The 21,521-nt window shown below is 39.9% G+C and overlaps 1 protein-coding gene across 6 annotated transcripts in view; it reads right to left on the bottom strand.

The window, feature by feature from the left end:
- Positions 1-4,726: 4,726 nt before the first annotated feature.
- The window catches only part of AFF4 (ALF transcription elongation factor 4), a 51,360-nt gene continuing 34,565 nt past the window's right edge, over positions 4,727-21,521 (bottom strand). For 5 of the 6 annotated variants that reach the window (XM_072873166.1, XM_072873164.1, XM_072873169.1 and 2 more), the window contains 11 exons: positions 20,302-21,219; positions 17,916-18,004; positions 16,067-16,304; positions 13,814-13,911; positions 11,975-12,038; positions 11,689-11,825; positions 11,210-11,281; positions 10,412-10,505; positions 9,202-9,245; positions 8,138-8,361; positions 4,727-7,538 (listed from right to left, as the gene is read on the bottom strand). In XM_072873166.1, coding sequence (XP_072729267.1) covers positions 7,420-7,538; positions 8,138-8,361; positions 9,202-9,245; positions 10,412-10,505; positions 11,210-11,281; positions 11,689-11,825; positions 11,975-12,038; positions 13,814-13,911; positions 16,067-16,304; positions 17,916-18,004; positions 20,302-21,219 — 2,097 coding nt within the window. In that variant the 3' untranslated portion in view covers positions 4,727-7,419. The remainder of the gene's footprint in view (positions 7,539-8,137; positions 8,362-9,201; positions 9,246-10,411; positions 10,506-11,209; positions 11,282-11,688; positions 11,826-11,974; positions 12,039-13,813; positions 13,912-16,066; positions 16,305-17,915; positions 18,005-20,301; positions 21,220-21,521) is intronic. The other variant, XM_072873168.1, reaches the window with a different exon arrangement.

Genomic DNA, 21,521 nt, shown 5'->3' with positions numbered 1-21,521 from the left:
TTGCCGCGTGCTCCTGACAGCCACGCTACAACTCTGTTTCAGACAGACTGTGCTGCCCTGCACCGCCGACAGCCTCGGCTCATGAGGCAGAGGCGGATGACACCTTTCTGGAGAGGAGTCTCGCTGAGACCCGTTGGAGCCTCGTGCAGGGATAACAGCGAATGCATTACGATGCTGTGCAGGTAACTAATCCCCATCAATGGTCAGGCTCAGTGACGCTTGATATTGTGTTATGGAGAGGAAGTTCTCGCTTAGTCTCACCCAGACAAGGTATGGAGTTAATTCTGTGCATAAAAAAAGATCCCTGGAATAGGGATGGGGCAATAGATTTAGACCTCTTTTGTAAGCAATGCAAACAGAGCAGAGTCCAAGTGCCCTTGATTACAAGCCTTAGTCCTTTCGTTGCAACCCCAAATAACCTGTCTTTTCAAAAAAGAACACAGGATTCTAGACAGCTTCTAGGTAATCACTTAGACACTTTAAAATTAATCCTTCTTAAAGCCAATACTGTTCACTTTAAAGCATGTATTAATTAAAAGCAGTATCTTACCCTAAATTAATCAAAGGTGATTACTGAAGCTCATAGTTTAAAAGACAACTAAAATATCAAAAGCCATTTAGTTCTCATGAGCACAAGACGTGAGCAAATTGTCCAACTACATAAATTGATTAGTTAAAATTGCCACTTAGTGACAGAAAGCCGATTTTGTGTGGCACCTACTGTACACATACCAGAAAGCAAACAGAGACAGGGTGGAATATATCTGTTTTCTGCTATACGTAACTGTAATAGGACATGGTGGTCAGGCTGCTGTTTTGCATGTATTTGAAATGCATCATTTGGTTCTCCTGATTAACATAGGTGAACTGTAACAGCAGCTACAGGAAGATACAAACAGAAAGGGATTTCTATTGGGTGTAATTTCTACACCGCAGCCTGACCATATAGCCCTGGGTAACATGCATTTTGGAGTTGTTATGCAAAGCAAAGAACATAAAATGACTCAAGACGAACTGAATAGAGGTAAAGAGGCGACTACAACGTGCACGGCTCCATGAGCTGAATGCGAGCACTGTTGCAACGGCTGGGCAAGAGGAGCGCTGCTAAGGCTGTACCTGCGGATGCGCGACTGAGCCCTGCGCAGCTCGGTCCGAGCTGTCAATGCCCAATGATGTTTTCTTTTCCAGGAAGAATCGCTGTTTCCTTAGAACAGCCTTGGAGTGACCTGTCACGATGAAGAACCCATCGCTGTTACTGCTAACAATGCTCCGCTCTACTTGTGAAATATTTATGGACCGTTCAAAAGCTAGGACAGTGAATCGAGCAATAAATATATTTAACGTAGAATCTGTCACATGAACTGATAAAAGGACTTCAAAGAGCTTGAGAGCATTTCCTAACCAAGGCTGTACCTCTGCAGCACACGCTTCAGGATGACTCTGGCCAAGCTCAATAAAAGGACTCTGCACCTCGTGTTCGTTTTGGTTTTTTTGTAATGGTTTTGTGTTGTTTTTTTTTTTTTTAAGGTGTGAATTAAAAATTTATATTCAGCAAACCACCTTGGTTTTCCTTGTATCCGGTGAGCAAAGTGTCCGGTGAGCGCACATCAGGTGTTTCAAGTAGGAGCACTTATTTCAAACTGGACTTTAGACATTTATCCTTCAACCTGGCAAGTGCATAAAGTAGATCATGCTTCCATCTCATTTCAGTCTCAACAACTGAACTCTTATCAGTACTTCAGATAAAGGCCTGTTAGAAAGAGGGAGCAAACAAACTGATAATACTGATAGCATTTTCAATATCCCAAATATATCCAGCGATAACTGGAAGGGAAAGTATTTACTTTTAATTACTTCTAATCAAATTTTTCTAATCAAAAAATGTCCTAGACTGACTTTTGCCACTAAATTATCTACTATTTTAAAGTGAATTGATCAAAATCCAATTTTGACCAGAAGCTCGTTAACGCAGACGGCTGAGAGAAACGAAGCCACTTTCAATTAGACAAATATCCCCAAGTCTAGGACACAAATACGGAATGCTATTTTCCTTTTGTTATACACAGAGCACTAGGATCAAAAAAGAAAACTCTGCTTAAAAATGCAATACCAGGGAGGAGAAAGGCCATGCAACAGATACGAGCACAGTGTTTTTGAAGTTTAATACAGAAAATCTATTTGATATTTATTAAACTTAGTTTCTCCAGTTACAGTTTTGCATTGTACAAAGCATTTTAATGACACAGTAGTTAAAAAGATCTTTACAAATTGAAATGTGATACCCTTTTCTCCAAATATTTTAATTGCCATAAATTTGTTTAAAAATACACATTAAACGCATGTTTCAGACACTAAACTTTCTATAATCTCAATACCACAAAATACATAGAATATACTATACAGATGTGGAAAAAAATCTAGTTAGTATATAATACTTTGCTCACCATTAACAGCTTTATTACGTGAAATGCACATACTGACTTAGAAATCCTAATTTTGAGCCCCAAAGTACCCTTTGAAATTTCAAATGTATTGCAACAAATAAAAATCACAGTTTGTTTTTTTTTTTTTAGGTTTTGGTTGAAGACAGATGCCTAAATATTTCGATAGAAACGAAATGTAACACATGGACTTGTCATGTACAAAGCATAAAACAGAGACATCCCAATAGTTACTAACAGTACCTTTCCGTATGATTAATAAGGGCTTCATTTATAAGTGACAGGTTAAAAGTTACCTTCCCCCACCCACAAGCCCTCCCCCAAAAGAAAAACCCTTCTTCACCAAAGAATAATTTCAAATAAGATAAAGGATTTTTAATAAATATATAAGCACTTTATCCTCCATATACAAAATTTCTTAAAACAATTTAAAAGGGGGACCAGATACAAATGTCAGGAACTGTGCTTGCAAAAGTCATGCCTGGTCCTTAGAGTTGAGTTTTCAGATGGATAATGCCAATGCAGCCACAAACAAATGCTGCGGAAGTACTGTGCACCCAACCACATCAACGATGAGGGTTGCATATAAAAACTGAAGACAGGGAACACTGCATTCCAATTTGCCTGTATCAGCTCCGTTAGCAGGCGTGGAGAGTTACGACAGGAACGGATACCCTTCCATCGAGTTTCCAGATGAAATTAAAACAGGTGAAGCATTTACATAAAGATAGCCTACATAAACTCTACGCTGTACCACAGCATTTCGCATTGCTCCGTACGGTGTCCTCGAGCGGAACTCGGCCGAGTATTGGCAGAGAGCAGAGAGCTAAGGCCGTCTGCAAGGCCGACCTAGCGCGGACCAGAGCTGCCGCTCTGCCCTGCTCCTACCGAGAGAAGAAAGGATTTACGGACTGCGCAGCTGAGCCTCCCCTCCCTGCCTCCCCCCGCCCCAACACTGCTGTTTTCAAACGGCATCTCGGCAGCAGAGACCAATTCCTCGAAAAGTAACGGAGCTGGACATACGTCACGATTCCCTGATTGTTCGAGTTTACGTAACCTTCCTACTTAGGAAATCTGTCTCCTGGAATAGGTCTGGGTTTGTCGGAGTTGGCTAGCAAACGCTTTGGCTACCCTTTAGACTTAAAGGTGTCTAGCATTAACTTTGTTGCTTGGAAACACAGGGTTTTCCATAACACTGATTCATCAGATGGAGTAACTGAACCCCTGACCAAAGTATTTGTCGGAAATCTAAGAATTTGGAAGTTGTTTACTCCCCAATGGGTAATTCAAACTTGACTTGCTCAGGCCCTTTTGTATCTGCCTTAATATAAACACCGCAGTGACAGCAAATATCTGTTAGGTAAATGAAATATTAAATACAGCAAAGGTAGTCTCTCTTTCCAGTGGTTCGCCATTTTGGCAAACTACATAATCATCTGCCTACGGCTTTATTTTACTTGCCCCAGGCAAGCGCTACATTATTTCCATAAAGTACTGACTCTGTATGTTGGGGCCGTTCATAAATACATTTCAGGGCATTTTTTCGTTATCACAGCAATCAAGCCTCAGCAATCTAAAGGAATATACATTGCACTCCTGTATAATATGCAAGATTTATCACCAGTAAGATGGTGATTTCAGCACTCAATAAATAATATATCAATATAGTCAGTTGCACCATAATCTAAAAACAAGTATAACATATACTTTGGACAGACTGAGTTCATATATATATACATATATATTAAAAGACACATACAATACAAATTGCATACTGCCATCAAAAGCCAAGAAGAGCCATCCATATGCTCTGCTTTATGGCTAATAGTTTCAAATCAAAATAAAAGTCTCGGGCTGTTTTACTCTGGTGTCCTGAAGATTTGTTTATAATTATAAATGGTTGCACCTTATCACCTAGGAACCGGCAAGTCTGACAGCAAATTCAAATAGTCTCGATATCTGAGCAAGCCTAGTCTGATTAAGCCATTTTTAAGATTCACCAACTGGGACCGCGTTCAGTGAGGGAATTAAAATTACGGCGTCGATATGTATTTAATAGACAACTGTCTAGGGAATCATTTCGGAAGGCAGGAGTTCGGGATTCCCTCATCGTTAGTCACTCGTGCGACTTGCGCGAGTACTGAAGTGACACGCACTTCCACCGCTGTTGTGTAGAGGTACGAGAGGACAGGTTTAGACCGTTCGCCTGCACTTTGGCAGAGGGATGGAAGCCTAGTACGTACTTGCATTTTTTTTTAGCTATGAAATCTGACAAAGCACATAACTTTTCTCTCGGAAAACAATGGTAAATCCCAAATTAAGATATGCTTTTGGAATTGCAAAGCTTCAATTTATCTGTTTGAAATAGCCACAGATGCGTAAGGCATTTCTTTTCAATTACCAAGACCACTGCACATCTCCCGTACAGACAGAAGACCTGGGACAGCACTCTAGAGGGCATTTCACTACGAAGTGTACTGTTTGGGTGGGACACTTTCAACCAGTTCAGGTCCACATTTTGACACGATGTAAAAAGTCTTCCGCTCATTCGAAGACAATTTTTTAAGATCCACTGATCTAGGGATAAGCGATACATTTTTAAGAGACCAATTTAGCGTGACACCAAAAGGTATTTGTGGGACTCTAGTTAAGGAAAAAAAATTCCCAGAGATGAGACCATTCCTGCTAACAGTAATGGTAACTGTGCACAAAGGAGCAAGCCAAAAAACAGCCATGCTGGCTAGTGCAGCACTACACAAAAAATAAACTATGAATGCAACTTCTACGAAGGTATTTTTATATAGCGTCAAAAGTGTGCTAGGCACTTTAGAGTATTAAAGGAAAAATAGTTGACAGTGTCCCAGTAACCAAGATGCGGAGTTTGAGGGTACAGAGTTCTGTCTCGAACAGCAAACACTAACAGAAACGTGACCTTGCACAGTGATTCAATAAAAAGGATGCTCCAACAGACCCGAAGAGGAAATTCAGCTATCACGGAAAAAGTCACAGGTCTGTTAACCATGTATCAGTTCGTACGTAGCAAAGCTTTTCTGGAAGTACAAAACACGCTGGAACGCAAAGGAAGCTCTACGAATATGCAGCTACCTTTTAGTAGGTTACTAATTTGCAAAACTTCTAAACTCTTAAAGCCCATAGGACATACTGCAGTACTAAGTAGCGTAGAATTCTATTCCTTCTCTCGAGGTTGCCGTGATTTTGGCACTTAACTACAACTACACAAAAAATTTAGTGCAATAATTTTCCTGAACATGCACGTTCATATCTGGTACAGAATATAGGGTTAAATGGGAAAGAAAACAAAGCAGCATTCCACAATCTCACTCCAAAGGATTCAGAGTTTGACTCTTCGAAAGGAGACCACCGCAAGGAGAAGTCAGTTTGTGTGACAGACACTAGTACTTTTAAAAAGGAAATGGAATTTTACCAAAGTACTGCAGAAGACCACTGCATACAGTATACCTGGTCCTGCTGTAAAACATCTTGTAAACAGTTCATAAAATCTTCATCTAAAAGTAAGGCATAAGGCACACCAGACATGTTAGGGGCACTAAGCAATACTGAAAGCAGTAGCAGTTTAAACCTTTTACTCGGACAAGCACCTTATGTGGAAAGGTACTTTGGTTTACACTGTTTGAGAGCAGCCAACTGCAACTCCATGAACCATTTCTGTTGCACCAAGACGCTCCCTGGCAAGTGAATATTATGCTCCATCAAACATTAACGGGACCTTCATTAACACGGGGTAAATACACGTTTTAAATCCGTTCTGCATCAAAACAGTCGGACGATTTCCCTGTAATAGCAGGTGTGCTCCCACCCCACGATGGCTGTTGCACTGTCATCCTGTAGTGTCCGTTACCTATCAGACCCTAAAAGGAAAAAATGGACCTCGACTTCTACTTAAGATTCCTGGTTTCGCAGTCAATGGAAAAGATGCAAATGACAGTTCTGGTAGGAATTTAACTACTGTTGGCTTTTGAACCGCAAAGTTCACCCATTTTGTAAGTGTCAAAAAATGACAACCAAGGAAACAAAATGCATTTTAAATGAAGAGATACAAAAAAGCACAAGATTGTCCATTTCGGAAACCTTTCCTGTATGCATCGCACCTATCAGACTGAAGTTCATTCCTACGCCATTACTTCGATATTACATTAAATGCAAATTACTGTAATGTTTTGTGATTGTTATAGTGTTAATCGATGTTTTGAAACTGCCTTGAAAACAATCCAAGTCAGATCCAGCTAAATACTTTTCCATATAAATTTCTTTATAATTCATTTAAATGAAGTATCTTAATACGTAGAAGAATATCTGGAACTTTTCTATTTAGTACAAATTCTGCAATAATAAATCTGTAGTTGTCATTTATTAGTTGACTCATAGGCATTAGGCATGAAAAGTATGGTGTCCCTACACGTTAGAACCTATCAACCCTAGTTCCTTTTACAGGCTCTACCACCACAAGACATTACAGAGTAACAAAGCTCACAAAGTACTTAAATAAAGTGTCTATGTTTAATTTCTGCTAAGTACTCGAAAGGGTAAATTTAGGGAAGAAACAGCTAAAAACTGCCCCAAACTGGGCTTTTCAAAATTAAAATTAAAAAAATTAAAATAAATAGGATTTAAACTGACTATTTATGCATTGTGACTGGAATTCCAATGGTCTATCCATGATAGATCAGCAAAACTACACCTTTGCATGTAGCAAATTTTAAAATATTTAAATAACTTAAAACGGGAATACTGAGGAAGTCCATTAACCAGATGATTTGGGGTTAAAACACAAAACACAAATGAGGATGGGAGACATGTGAAAGCATTCCTTGCTCTTAGTGTCAACTAAGCAATATGTTATGGCAGTCTTCCTTATTGACATGACACAGTGTTGTGGAGATAAATCAGAGGCAGCGAGAAAAATGTGTTCGATTTTCCGTTCCTTCAGTTCAAAATATCACTTGGCATCCAGGCGCAACCAATGTAATCCCTGACGGGTGTAACGCACTAGGTCTGTCATGATGCTTGAATTAAAAATCAGAGGGCCCATAACTTTATCCAGTTCAGCAAAGAACTCTAAAACAACAGAAACACAAGTTAAACTATGCACGTATTTTTATATGGGAAATATTACACCCACACGCCTCATCTTTTCCACATGAATCTTTTAGATTAACATCGATAGAAGAAAAGAAAGATGGCTGAATGATGGAAGAATAAAAATAAAGGAAAAAGGTCCTTTCTAATCAATTTCTTTACTCTTTTGCAGAAGACTGGGCGATAAGAATAATTAGACTACGGTTAAACTATTGTCAAACTTCCTTGGCCTTCCCCCTCAAAACTGTATTTCACTTCAGAACTTCAGAAATGAAAACGTACCAAGTTCCTCTTTCTTCCTACACCTAACGTTTTACAGGAAATGCAACAAGGATTTTTATTTTTTTGAAACACGTAGCTAGTAGGAAACATTACAGCTCCAACACCGCCTTGACAACCAAGACAACCAGCCCAGGGTATCACCATAATCCAAGGTCTAACTTTCTGTCTTACTTTTGCAGAGGAGCTGGTTAAGCATCCTGTGCACCATTAACTGCAACTCCAAAATTCAAAGCCTGTGAGCATCTCAGCACACTCCGGTCCATCCGATGTTATAATCCACCTCTGCCACCCCTTACCTTTCTGTTCTTTAGACAGCTGTTCGGCTTGGTCCCAAATTTCAGTGGCATAGAGGAAGTTGGACGTAACTTGGACGTAGCTGGCTGCCATCTGATGGATCCTCTGGGGGATCGTCACCGAAGACCCGCTCCCTGAAGGGTTGGCTGCCCCGGAAGAGTAATTTCCTGAATTCCCTGGAGACAGCTTTGGAGAGACTGGAGACGGCATACCGACAGGCTTGCTGCTTATCCAAAGAAAAACATTACGTTGTAAAATGCAAATATATGTATTTCAGACATATCATGCTGTAAGATTAATACTCTCTAAGATCTCTCTTCCCACATCGCAGGGTGGAAAGAGACTTCACACATCAAGAACTCAGGATTTGCCCTACAAATGAAGTGCATGAGCTGGTAACAACTGCTGAGGATCCTCCAACTCTTACGGTTTAGCTTCACAGCCAAATCACCAAACCTCATCATCTTTTAATTCAATAAAAGCTTAAATTCATTGTTTAAATAAATGGAACCTTGAAGAATAATAATGAAAACATGACAACTACATGGTAACCATACTGCCATGTTACACTTTCAGATAACACGATGTAAATGTGAAATGCCCTCCTAACACTCCCCGCATAATCTATCAAAGGCCCATTGCTGGGTTTTAAAGAATAAAAGCAAACTGCTATACTATGGAACAGACAACCCCGAAAGCATTTGTAGCCGTCCAGGCTTGCAGTGTTAAACAAAGCTATTGTTTTGAGGGAAAAAGCATTAAATAAAACAACAAAACTCACTGAAATGAGTGACTTGCGTGTTAGGGACACACTGACCCTTTTTTTTGTTTTTGGAACAAGGAGTTGCCTGACAAACTCTCTGCAGAGCACTATCACAAGCAGCAGTCTTCCAAACCTTTTATCAGAATAATCACGCAAACAACCGAAGCAAAATCTACACCCTTAGAACAATCACCCCAACGCTTTAAAGAGTGAAGAGCTACTCTTTGAGAACCCCAGGCACACAGTTTATGTAGAAAACTAGCTATAAATTGAGAAATGCAGGTAACAGCTTTTACTACTTACCTTCCCATACCAGGCGACGGTGCTTGAGAATTATTATAGGAATTCTGTTTGGGGAAAAATAAATTTGTCACCTGCTTTATGTTTATACTTTAACTAGTTATACTTTATCTGGTTATTTCATTGGTTATTTTTGACCAAATTAATTTTTGTCATTTTTCTTTTAAGCAATAACCAAAATTCTGAATAATACCAAAGTAAATTCAAATTTGGGAAAACATCCTTTCTTACTGATGACTAAGACACAAATTAAAGGATTATTTTAGCAACACAAAGGCCATTAAATATATATAGGATTGGAGCGGTCCTTTGTTCTAATCATTAGATCCCACTGCCTCTTAGGATAACATTTTATTTTTTCAGCCCATTAATAGGAAGAAGTCCCTGTTATTACTAGCACTGAACAATTAAAGGTGTCTCAAAAACTCTGCGAAGTCAGGCATGTGACAGGCCTGTTTCCTCGCCGTACCGATAGCTGGAAGTTTCAGAGAAACCCAATGACATTCGTCACCTATTCCCAAGTGTTCCGTTGAAAATCTCAGTCTAGGTTAAGGACTGAGTAACATTACAGAAGCATCGTAACTGTTTTTCTCATCTGTAACATCTAATAAATTATTATAATAATTTATTAATTCATTAATAAATTAATTCAAAGGATGTGTCTCTTGTCTCCTTTCCCTGACAGCACTTTTAAATCAGTTGCAGAGGAATTTAGGTAAGTTCACGGGGGGGATCGAACATCCCACTGCAAACAACAAAAACTCAGAAAGACCAATTTGGTTTTGAATTAGAAGTTGGCGCTGGTGCCAGCTTTGGTGAAGGCTGAATAGCTGCAGCCCATGTAATGCACCCCTGGATCCTGAATTCCCTTGAGCTTCAACATGAAAGTGATGTTTCAGCTTGTATATCTGCAGCAAGAAAAATGTTTTTAAATTCACCTTGAAGCCTACTAAATTTATGAAAGAAGACAAAAGCTAGATCAAATTATTAAGAGAGCGCTATCATGCTAGGACCAGTAGGGTTATGACAGCCATGCTGTCTCTTCCCAGCTTTAAACTACTCAACTTTAATATACTTTCAAAGTCCAGTTCGGAATAGGGTATATTCCCAGTTCACATGTAGCAGTCTGAAAATTGGATTCGGGAATTTTAAGTGATGTAGAGCTTTAATTTGATTAGGTTTTAATATTCTCAGAAAATACATATGCAATTACCTTCAGATGTTCAGTCAGAGTTTTAGAATATTTCAATGCACTCTCCTTTTTCAGTTTGAAAAGCCTTAGGTATAGTAGAGATTGACACCGAAGGCTGACCAAAGAGAATAACAAAACATTTACAGTTAAAGTCAAGTTTATCACAACTGAGTGAAGTTCAAAAATCTAGTAGCTGTGTTTTTAAAGCTTTCTCTGCCAACTCTCAGGTTGTAGGTCTACCGAACAATCCATACGCACTTTAAATTCTCGAGGAAATAAAACCAGCTCTGTGTGCCTTAAGCTGGAACTATAAATTTCAGTGATCTTGCTTAGAAGACAACACGAAGTTACTTCCTAGACAAGGGTTTCATTTCTTTTTCGCTCCCGTCAGGATATACTAACGCATTCTGCCATGGCCTGCCCTTTCTCTTCCACCTGACACCAATTGGTTCTGGTCCTCTATACCTGCTGCGGCCACCTCATTCATCTGGGAGCCTAGTGACAATTCTTTACGGCCAGTCCAAATTTGGACTTATCACTGGATGAGTACATAGGACGGACCCCCACCCTTTCTGCTGTTACTGCGTACAAATCTAGTAATTTCCTTAATATTTCAAAGACTTGGCCCTTGTTGTCAACATCCCCTCTGCCCCAATTTACACTACTCAGATATAGAGCATTAAGCTTTACATACAGCCAAGTGGAAAACTTATATATTTGGTTCAGAAACACCTAACAACTCAGTGTAATACAGCATTTCATGCAGATAAAACATTTGAAATTAAGCAGGGCACTGTATTAAGTTCAGAATACACATACCAAAGCACTGCTAGCCTTTTATCTGCAGCTGTAGCATCCGGTGCCAAGTAATTCTTCAGTTTCATAGTGTATCTACAAACGAAGACATCAAATAAACAACAAAATAAAGATTACAGCATCATTTATCAATCACAAAACACTGACGTTCTTATGGATTTCTAGCTTCAACTGTCTTCACCATTTCAGGAACCTCTCTCAGGCCCTAAACAAAATGCTGACTAGGTAGCAATTGGAATAATTTTGCTTCTCATGTTACGTGTTGCAGAGAGACTTCAAGAGCCTTAGCAGAAAGCATCTCAACCTTCATGAAAACACTTTAAGCCTCAGCAACTGGAACGAACTGGTAAGTGATCCAGTTTTACCAGAGAGTGATAAGAGATCTCAAAAGTCGGTGGGAAAACTTCAGTAAATCTAGAAGCTCTGATTTCCAGACCTCTTTCCCACCCACTTGACTTTTGTATATGCTTTGCAATGCTTACTTGATTAATTCCACAGTTTCTGAATACATAGGGAACGGGGACTTGGATTCCTGAGCATTTTTCTCCAATGCATTCCCGCACTCAATGAATGACACTACAGCATCTAGGTAGTACACAGCCTTCTCAAACCTGTCAGACTGAGGAGATTGGAAAAAACTTTTAAGGACAAAAACCAGAGAGGAAGCACAAAAAAGCTGCCATACAGAAGGGCAGCAAAACAGCAAAAGCAGCAAACAAACCCCAGTGTAACGTACAAACATTGGATAAGTATTGGAGATTTACTTACCAAGGCATCTGCATTATGTTTTAACTTCTTTGCTTCTTGCAAATAATGATCAGCTGAGTAAGTCCTGCAACAGAGGACACAAATTTATGGACTCAGCCCCACCCAGATTGCAGTTCCTTTTATGACTGATGTTTCTTAATGTTGCCAAATTTCATATTTTTCTCTAACTCAAGTTACAGGAGCTATGCTATGATAAAACTGTTAAAAAAAGTTGTTAACTAGTATGATTAGTTACAGTATGATAAAATTGTTAAAAACAGTTTAAAGTTAGTTCTCTAGTTTCCGGTAATTCAAAACAGTATTTCAAGCAAGTTGATAAGTACACATGATTTGGTTAAATTTATTGCATTTGATAGTCAAGCAAACCAAACACTTGACCAACAACAGGGGCAGAGGAAGGCAAAAAACCCACAAAATTTGAGGACAAATTAATCCAAGGCCTCCAAGACTGGCACTACTGAGGGTGTGATATATTTAAAAATTACGATAGTAATACAAAATAATCAAGATGCATTCAGGTGTTAATTGCTTTTGCTTAGCCGCCCAAGACAATCAATGCTAAATTACTTTCATGACTAGACCAGCAGAAGGAAATCATAAAAGTGTAATTATACATTTCAATATATTAATGTATTACCTATGAGTTGATTAAGGTTTGAAATAAATTCTCCCATCTATCCTATCTTACTTGTCTAAGAATTAAAGATATTTGAAATCGACGTTTTTAACCGTCCACTTACAGGAAACTGATGTCATTACAAAGCAACAGTTAATATAAAAAAGATTATATACCTACAAAATTAGTTCAATCAGTTCTAGGCCCAAGAAATCCTAAAATGCCTCGATCATAACCATAAGGTTATAAACCGACGCCATTCCGAAGCGCAATTACTGTTCCTTGGAGGGTGCTCTCACTGTGTCTTCCTATACTTCAATACACATCCAGATTTAATTTTTTTTTAAAGTTTGATCTCATCTCAATTTCTTGGCCCTGTGTTCTCTTGGAATAATGACAAAATCCCCGTCAACTACTTTGTCCTAAATGATTGATGGTGTACTCCAATCATCAAATTCACTTAACTTTTTTCCTTCTTTTTTTTTCTTTAAGGAATAACTATCAGGGAAAAAACACCGCCCAGCTAGCTTGCCCACTTCCAAAGAGTTCTTAATCAGGAAGTTACTTTTACATTTGGTATAAACATAATTTTACCTGTAAAGTGAATTTAAAGAACAACAAGGAGAAATGCTTTAAGAGCAAGCATTGTGCTGAGATTTGAAGCGGTACACGCAAAACCTAAAGTCTGCACAAGACAGTAAAATATCAAGATATTTTTTCAAGATATCTTTTTGAGATATTTTCTTTGACCCCACAGGATTAAATCCCAATCCCGCTCTTGTGGATCTGGAATTTCAAAAACGAAGACTCCTCTCTACTATCAATGCCCACAACTCCTGGCTCTAGAGGACGCAGGCTCTCTTGAGAAGAGAACAGGCAGACAGGTAGGAGCAGTGTCCTGATAAGGTGAAAAGGACCCACCAGCACTTAAAACCAGAACAATCCCGAGCTATTTAAGTCTCCTGCATGATCCTTTTATGCTCGGGAGGAATGTACAGGGCAGGCTACGGCTCCTTCTCAAGGACTGTGCTGTCTGCCAAGTAAATGGCACAGGGAGCAGCCAGACGAGCACATCGCTGCAGGAACAGCGCGCAGCTCTCCAGAGCGTGAGCCTGACTTGACAGCTCCTGTGAAGCAAAACGAGGACTCTTCTCCACAGGGAGCTGGCTATGCTGCAAGATTCACATCCCCACAAAGGGAAAAGCACCTTTTGCTGTTCTTACCTATCATCAAAAACAAGTTTTGCTCTTCTTGACTTTGAACCTTCCGTAGACTGAGCAGATGCAGGAGGGCAGCTTGATGAATTGTTCAGAATCTTTTCCTGAAAGGAAAATTGTTGCCAAATAATAAATTTAAAGAACAGTTAAAATCTTATCTGCCTTCAAGAAAAGCATTTGATGTATACATTTCTCCCATGACTTCACGCATTATTTGCAATCAGGTCAGTAGCTGCCATTCACCATAGACAGTAACACAGCTTCCATGAGGCTTTCACCTCATGCTGGCACAGAGGTAGACATGAGGATATAATCCAGCTCCTCACTCTAATACACCCAGAGATCTCCATTAGAGGAAAGAACGCAGCCGAGGCTTTCTAGACACACCTGGGTCCAGGAAATCCCTCCCTAGATCTCCCATGTCACTGTTTCTAAGCCCTGTTTTTCAAAGGGATAGTGAATACTTTTTATGATTTCTCATTTCTATCAACAATAAACTCTAATGAATGTCTTTGCCATGAAAAAAACCCCATATTTTGGAAGGATAAGCATCACCTTCAGGGAGAAAAGTTAGCTGTCTTCACAACACACTCTCCTTGCTCCCCTCAATTATACACGGCTCAACATGACACTTCAGGCTAAAGACCAGACACTAGAAACATTCTGTGAATCATAAGTGAATGCATTTTTGGGAGCTAAACAGTATAAAACAACTCCCCAGCTTCATACGTGTTTTCCCTCCTCTTGATTTATCGTGACCAAAGGCCATCTATATAGATGTATTTCATAACCTATGCATTTATCAGATTATCGCTAACCAGAAGGATCCTGGAGTTACAAGGCACCAGATTTGCCCCGCGATGTACTACCTACCATTGTAAGGTACAAACAATAACAAAACATGCAGTGCCATGCAGGAAGAGTATATACTACTTTAAGGCAGGCATGACTAAGCATATCTGAAGTATAAAATGATAAACATCTCACAAATTAACAACCGGCTTAGGGACATTTCTACGCTGATGAATAAAGAAATGGCAGAACCTCAGCCTGTAAGGTAAATTCAGTATCTACAGTTCCTAGAAGTGTCTTACGCAGCTACCGATATATGCAACCCTGCCAGGCTTCTAAAATCTCATGGTGCTGGCATCTGAAGTAATATAGCATGTCTCCCAGTTCAGATATTCATTAACTCCACCCTGATGACTAAGTTACTTCCTGCCATTGCTAATGCCTATTTGCTGCTTTACTCCTCCCCAAATCAATTATCCTTCCTGAACATTTTTAGATTTTGCTTCTAAGCTTTTCAGAGACTGCAAATCCAACTACTGAGCTTTAACAGTAGCTTAAACTACCAGAGTTTCCCCGTCCTGTTGGAGGCTTCGGGGCTTCGCCGCAGAGCGCCTGGAGACAGCCGCACCAGCACCCGCGGCATGCCTTGGAATCGCAAAGGCAAAGGTGAAATCCCTCCCAGTTAAACATACTACGCTCAACAACTGAGTATACAATAGAAACTGCTCATCACAGCTATTCGACGATACACTCTCAGATGTCCTCACAGGCTAATTTCTGTCCAGTAATACATATTTGTATACTAATGAAAAGCACAATTTAGTGACCTAAGAGTATCATTGTCTTATAATATTTTTAAATATCTTCCTAACCTAAATCTCTTAAAAAACATTTTCTGCACCATCTTTATAAACATGTTTTCTCCACTCCAGCCATGGAGAGTGCTGTACATTCCTGAGCTGGAGTTAAATAATCTTCCTGGGGTCCCACAAGGTCATAAAATGAGAGCTATAGCTTCGCATCCTAGCACTGAGCGTGGACCACACTCTCCTTAAAAAATCCAAGCTCTCTTTAAAAAATCAGGGCAAGATCTGTATCTGCTCCGATGAGACAAGACTAACCTCACTGTTCCATTTACTGTTGTGTAAACAGCTCTCTAGTGATATTTCTTATTAACAAATTAAACAATAAAGAAGCAGCATCAGTGCTCAGAAGATGACTAGACACCTTTCACTAATTAACATAAGAATTTGGTAGGAATAAGCATTAATACTTCATGATCTCTCCCAAGTTATTTTCTAATTTATAGACTTCCATGGTACTTAAGCACTACAACATGAAACAACGCACATCTAAAACTAACTATATCTTAACTTGAACTGCAAATTGTTGTTTAGATCACACTGAGCATGTCAAACTGCAAAGCAAAGAACCAGGCTTAAGGCAATTCCAGAATAAGCCCTTTACCTTGGTTTCTTTAGCACTGCTAGAGCCCTTCCCCTCTGTCTTCTTCTGTTTAGAAGACGAGCTGCTTTTACTGCCACTGCTACTCTCCTTGCTAAGGTTGCTGCTGGACTTTAGGGATGACGACTGACTGACCGTCCTCTTCCGGGACCCATGTTCTTGCTTGGAATCTTTTTGCAGGACTGGGGCAGCAGGAGACGGCAGTAAATCCTTCTCTTTAACAGCACTTGGCTTTGAAGACCTGGACAAAATGAACAAATTCAGGGTTTGGGTTTTTTTCCTTAAAACAAATAAACAAACAAACCCCCAAAACTTCTTTTTTAAAAAAATTTTCAATTTAAAAAAAAAACCAACCCACTTTTTTTTTTTAAAAAAAAAACCAAACAAGATTTTTGTTGTTAGACCTAGCAAACCAGATATGGAGGAAAAGAAAGAGAACAATCATCTCAGTGACTAGGATTCTATGAAGCCAGATTGAACTCGTTTTCACCATTTTATTTGTTCTGACCTGAAAACACAGTAGACAAGTTCTAACCATAAAACCACATCCCTACAACAGTTCTTAAAAAAACACCCTAAACACTTACAATGTAAGAAATTAATGCCAATGTTAGCGCCAGCCTGTCTGTTGCAGACTCGTCAGCCTAACAGCTCAGAAAAAAGATGGTCCAGATAAATGTTCTCTGGAACCCAGGAAACTGGAAAGCTTTCTCAGCGTAGCCTTTCAGTACGCTCTTACTTTGGCTGCTGAGGGCTACTGGTGACTATTCTTGGCTTCCCATAATAATTATTTCTACAAATTTTTATAAAGTCATATAGTTTAATTTAATGAAATGTTCTTCAGATAACTGCACTGGCAATTGGGCAAATATCAGAAATAAGAGGTCAAAAAGCATAATCAAGATAGAAATGCATCCGTTCATTCTACATCTGTTTCCTAACAAATAGGAAGACACTGTTTAATTCAGAATGGGCAAATAAGATTGCTAGCATCTGAGGTGCTGCAGCTTCTCACATATTTGTAATTTGGCAATTACTCACTACACAGAAATATTTTCCATGACATAATTATACCAGTTTTCAGTTGCTTGATCTGAAATAGCAGAGTTTTAAAAAGGCAGTGGAAAAAAAAAACCTTATTCTGTCCTGTGGATTAACACTGACCAAGAAATAAATCACATCAAAGCATAATAGCTATTACAAAAAGCATGGAGAATTACAGAAATAACATACAAGCAGAAGAGTATTAAACAACGTTATTGATTTGCTAATCCTGTATTACTTTGCTTTTGTGTCACTCACACTTTTCTTTAGCTAATCTATCAAGCAAATGTGCGGCTAAATCCACGGATCCAAATCTCAATGCCATCAGCTTCCCAGACAATGCCAGTTAAGTAATTTACTCTCAGTTTACAAACTTACTAAATGGAGAATTACCAGATTGGGTTAATTTCAAAGCACAGATTTTGCAAGCTCAAAAAGCTAGATGCACAGCTGATTTCTGAAACAAAACCAAACCCCACTGTATATCAGAGAAAAACACAGGAAAGCATATATGCCATAATACACCAACCCTTCACATGAGGGGTTACCTTACTTCTGTTATGTAAAACAATTGTCCTTGGCCAATGTTTTTGGTTATGGAAATTAATTTCCACCAACTGCTAGTAGAAACTCTGAAGTAAATCTGACTGAAGGGTAAGAAGCAACGAAATTTTACCCACTGATTAATAATGAGGAGACACTTTGTTCGGGGGAGAAAGGAAGAGGAGAAGAGGGGGGAAGATGGGCACCCATCTTCTCCTTGATCACCCTGAGCCTTCAATGTTGAAAACATCGCCAAGATACTCACTCCCTACTGCTAGAAGTCTTGTGTCCTGATGGAGCTTTTTCTTCCAGTTTCGTTTTCTTGCTTTCACTGGCTCTGTTTTCATCCTCGTTCTAAATAAAGCAAACAAGAAATACATCCAGGCAAACATCCACGTTTACAGCTCACTGAGAGTGGCAATGTTTCCCATTAAGAGCCTTAATTTAGCAGGCGTTCTGCAGTGTACGGAATAAGATACATACAGACCACAAAAACGTGCCCTACAGCGTCTAGTCCGTACCAAATATTTGACCAGACCCCGATACTGGAACATAATGAAAAACAACGTCTGGCTTCTAAATTACCAACCTGTATGAAAGAAGTAGCAGCTATGTTGTTCATTTTAGCACAAACATCACCATGAAACACCAGAAAAACCTGCCAAAGGCTTCAATAAGAGACCAGGAGACAGATTTTATGTTGTGGAGCCTAACAGAGGTGTCTTATGAATGCCAGAAGAAAGGTAAAAGTCTTGCAGTCTATTAAAGTAAGCTCAGAGATATTGAAGGTTAGATTTTTATATAAATTTAATCCTAAAGGCAAAGGGTCGTGAAGGTAAATTTCTAAGCTGTCTTCAGCAAGCACTGAAGTATCAATCAATGAATAAAATGGAAAATAGGGCCTCATGCAATAAGTCATCTGGTAACATAACCCAGATTCAAACCTAAAAGGTTTCATTTTTGTTACACCGATGCTGCAACCCGGAGCCTTATGATGAAGGAAACACACGAGCAAGCAACGTGTAGAAATCAAGTGGTGACAGTTGCATGCAGAGCACTCACAAACCTAAAAATTGGAGGGGTGGGGGGGAAAGGTGGGGTCTGCTTTAGTTGCCTCAAACGGGCTTGCATCTTCTCTGGTATGCACCAGTAAGCATCAGGGTAATCTGAGGATTCAAAACAATCCACAACCAGACTCTTTGCTGGGATAAAGCCTAAATTTAACTGGTCTTACCAAAGCTTTCTGGTTTAGATGTAAGAGCACAGATCTTTAATGCTGTAATTCCAAATCTGTACTGAAAGGCATAACTAGTCAAAGAAATAGAAGTCAGTGTATTCAGGGCCATTGGAGCATGGGAGTGCATTCCCACGAACATTAGGAATTACATAGTAACACTTGCAAAAAATAATTAATCACTGTACTGATCAGAGGTATTCCCATTTTACAAAAAACCTCATACTTTCTCACTTCATTTCCTTACCCGGAAAAAATAAGAATCTTAGTTAGGAACAGTACAGGAGAAAGCTCTGTTTGCAGTTACATGTCAAGTCTCCCAGACGACACTAATTTCAGTCAGTGATCAAGTTTACTTAGGTTGCTCAGCAGGAAAACTGGTTTAACTGAAGTTATCTATCTCCTCTGGAGAGTCAAATGACTCTGAATGATATCACATAATCTTTTGATTCCACATGTCAACAAAGGCTTACAACCACTGCCAAATCCCTGTCAAAATGAAATTTTCAGAATGAAATCCAGAGTAGCATGGCAATTTCTGAATCCCTGAACCAGGGCTTCACAATCCTAACTTCATGGAAACCAGAAATTTATAAAATCTCATTGGATCGCTGAGTCCCTCTGACAGCCACAGGTTTGCTCTTTATAGAGACCGTCCATGTTCTGGGGTTTCTAAAAGCAGTTTAAAATTACACCACCAACTACTTCTTACCATTCCTCCCTCCAAGAGCATTACTTCTATTCAGCTCCCCCATTGATTCCTGTCCATTTTACTGCCCCGGGCATTCCCGCTTTTTATTTATAGCTGAAAAGGTGAAATGCTTTTTTGGAAAAGGTTAAATATCATTATGGAGAGATCCCTCTGCTCCCAGCAAAGCAGCACCCCTGAGATTATGGTTTCTGCTGCTGCCAGGCCCATTTCTGCCCCGTCCCTTGTCCTGGCAACATGCAATTGCATGATTCACTGGTTCAAGGAGCTGATCCAGCTGAAAACTGCCCTTTTTTTTTTTTTTTGGCCAGGCGAATTTTCCATTGGATCAGCCGCCTGAGCTGGCCCGCAGTGCAACAGGGGCTGGTGCCAGATCAAGCGGAGGCATGAGAGGGCAGGATGTGGTGCTCAGAGGTACAGAAGCTCTGCTACCTCCGTGAGCTCTAGCTACAGGGCTAACACTCCTACAGGTGCAACCTTCTCCCCTCCCCTCTTCACTCCGCAAGAAAACCCCAATACTCTCTACCATAACAGCAGAGGGATGATCAATGTGTTCTACACAAAACAGCTAGCCAAAGTCACTTCCGAAATTGCTCAGAGTCACTACAGAGGGGTATGATCTGGATTGCTGGGCTACCCGCTTGACACCACTAGCAATCCACTAAGGGACTGAGATAACAGGTAAAGCTCTCTCTACAAAATTATCACCTGCTTATGTTTCCTTTTGCCTTTTGTAGAACTTTTGTCAGATGGCTGCTTCTGGGATTCTCTCGCGTGCTTCTCTGGCACGTTTTTCTTCTCCACTTTGGGTGCATCAGCATCCTTGTAAGGCTTCCCTGGTATTCTTGATAAGAGGCTCAGGTCAATCTTCACAATAAGTGGGTACCTTTCATCAGGATCACTGAGTGGTGAAAGAAGCTCTTTCTCTTCCATAGGAGAGAACATTCTTTGCCGAAAAAAGCTGTCATCCTCCTCCATGGAAGATTTAACAGGAGTCCTATTGCTCTCAGAGTATTTGGGTGTTTGTGATGAAGGAGGCAGGCTCTCATTTTCATCTGAATCAGAGGATGAGGTATCTGTTTCTATGAATTCCCTGGATTTCTGGGCAGATTTGCTTGAAGCCTTGTATTTCTTTTTCTCTGTGGTAGGCCGAGGGGAAGATTTGGGCTCTTTCTTTATATTGGGTTTTCTGGAGCCTTTTGTGGCTGCCTTATGCCTGTTGGAAGGTATATTTGTTGCCATGTCTACTGGGGTTTCACTTTCTATTTTAAGACCTCCCCTAGGCTCTTCAACAGATGTCTTTTCTGCTTTCTTGGGCTGCTTTTTACCTACAGTCCTCCTCTGTGTTGAGCTGTCACTCTGGGCAGGTGATTTCTGCCTGCCGCGACTGCTCTCCGAGCCCTTTTGGGTGGGTTTGGAATCTCGCCCTGGTGTAGAAGAAATCGAATCCTTGGAGCCGCTTTGATCGGTGTACCCGCTCCCTGTCCCCTGATCCCGTCCCTCTTTTTTGTAGCCTTGGGAGGATGGGATATTGCTGTCCACAGAAGAAGCTGGTGACACTTTATGTGAATTAACTTTGTTCAACCAGTTATCCAGTTGCCACTTGTTTGTTGGTGGTGGCTCTGGCTAAAAACAAATAAAAAACAGCATTAGATAAAATACTTCATATTTCTCCCATCTTTTCCACGGGACAGCTGTACTATGCTGCAGGCCAAAGCAAGAGGTACATCAAAAAACCCGAGATAAATAATGAATGAAATATAGGTTGATGAATATAGGTAACAAATAACTGCTCTCATTTTTCCTTCACCTGGAGCAGCTGCTATCAACAGGCAATGCTTGCTGCCATAGCTTTCCAGAATAAAAGCTCACAGGTTTTTAAGCTACTGTTCCTATATCTAATTTCTGCTCTCCAATAGATAACTGGT

This window comes from Ciconia boyciana, chromosome 9 (assembly GCF_034638445.1).
Source record: "Ciconia boyciana chromosome 9, ASM3463844v1, whole genome shotgun sequence".
NCBI classification, from domain to species: Eukaryota; Metazoa; Chordata; class Aves; order Ciconiiformes; family Ciconiidae; genus Ciconia; species Ciconia boyciana.
The sequence above is the reverse complement of the archived record's forward strand: the minus strand, read 5'-3'. Positions and strand labels throughout refer to the sequence as shown.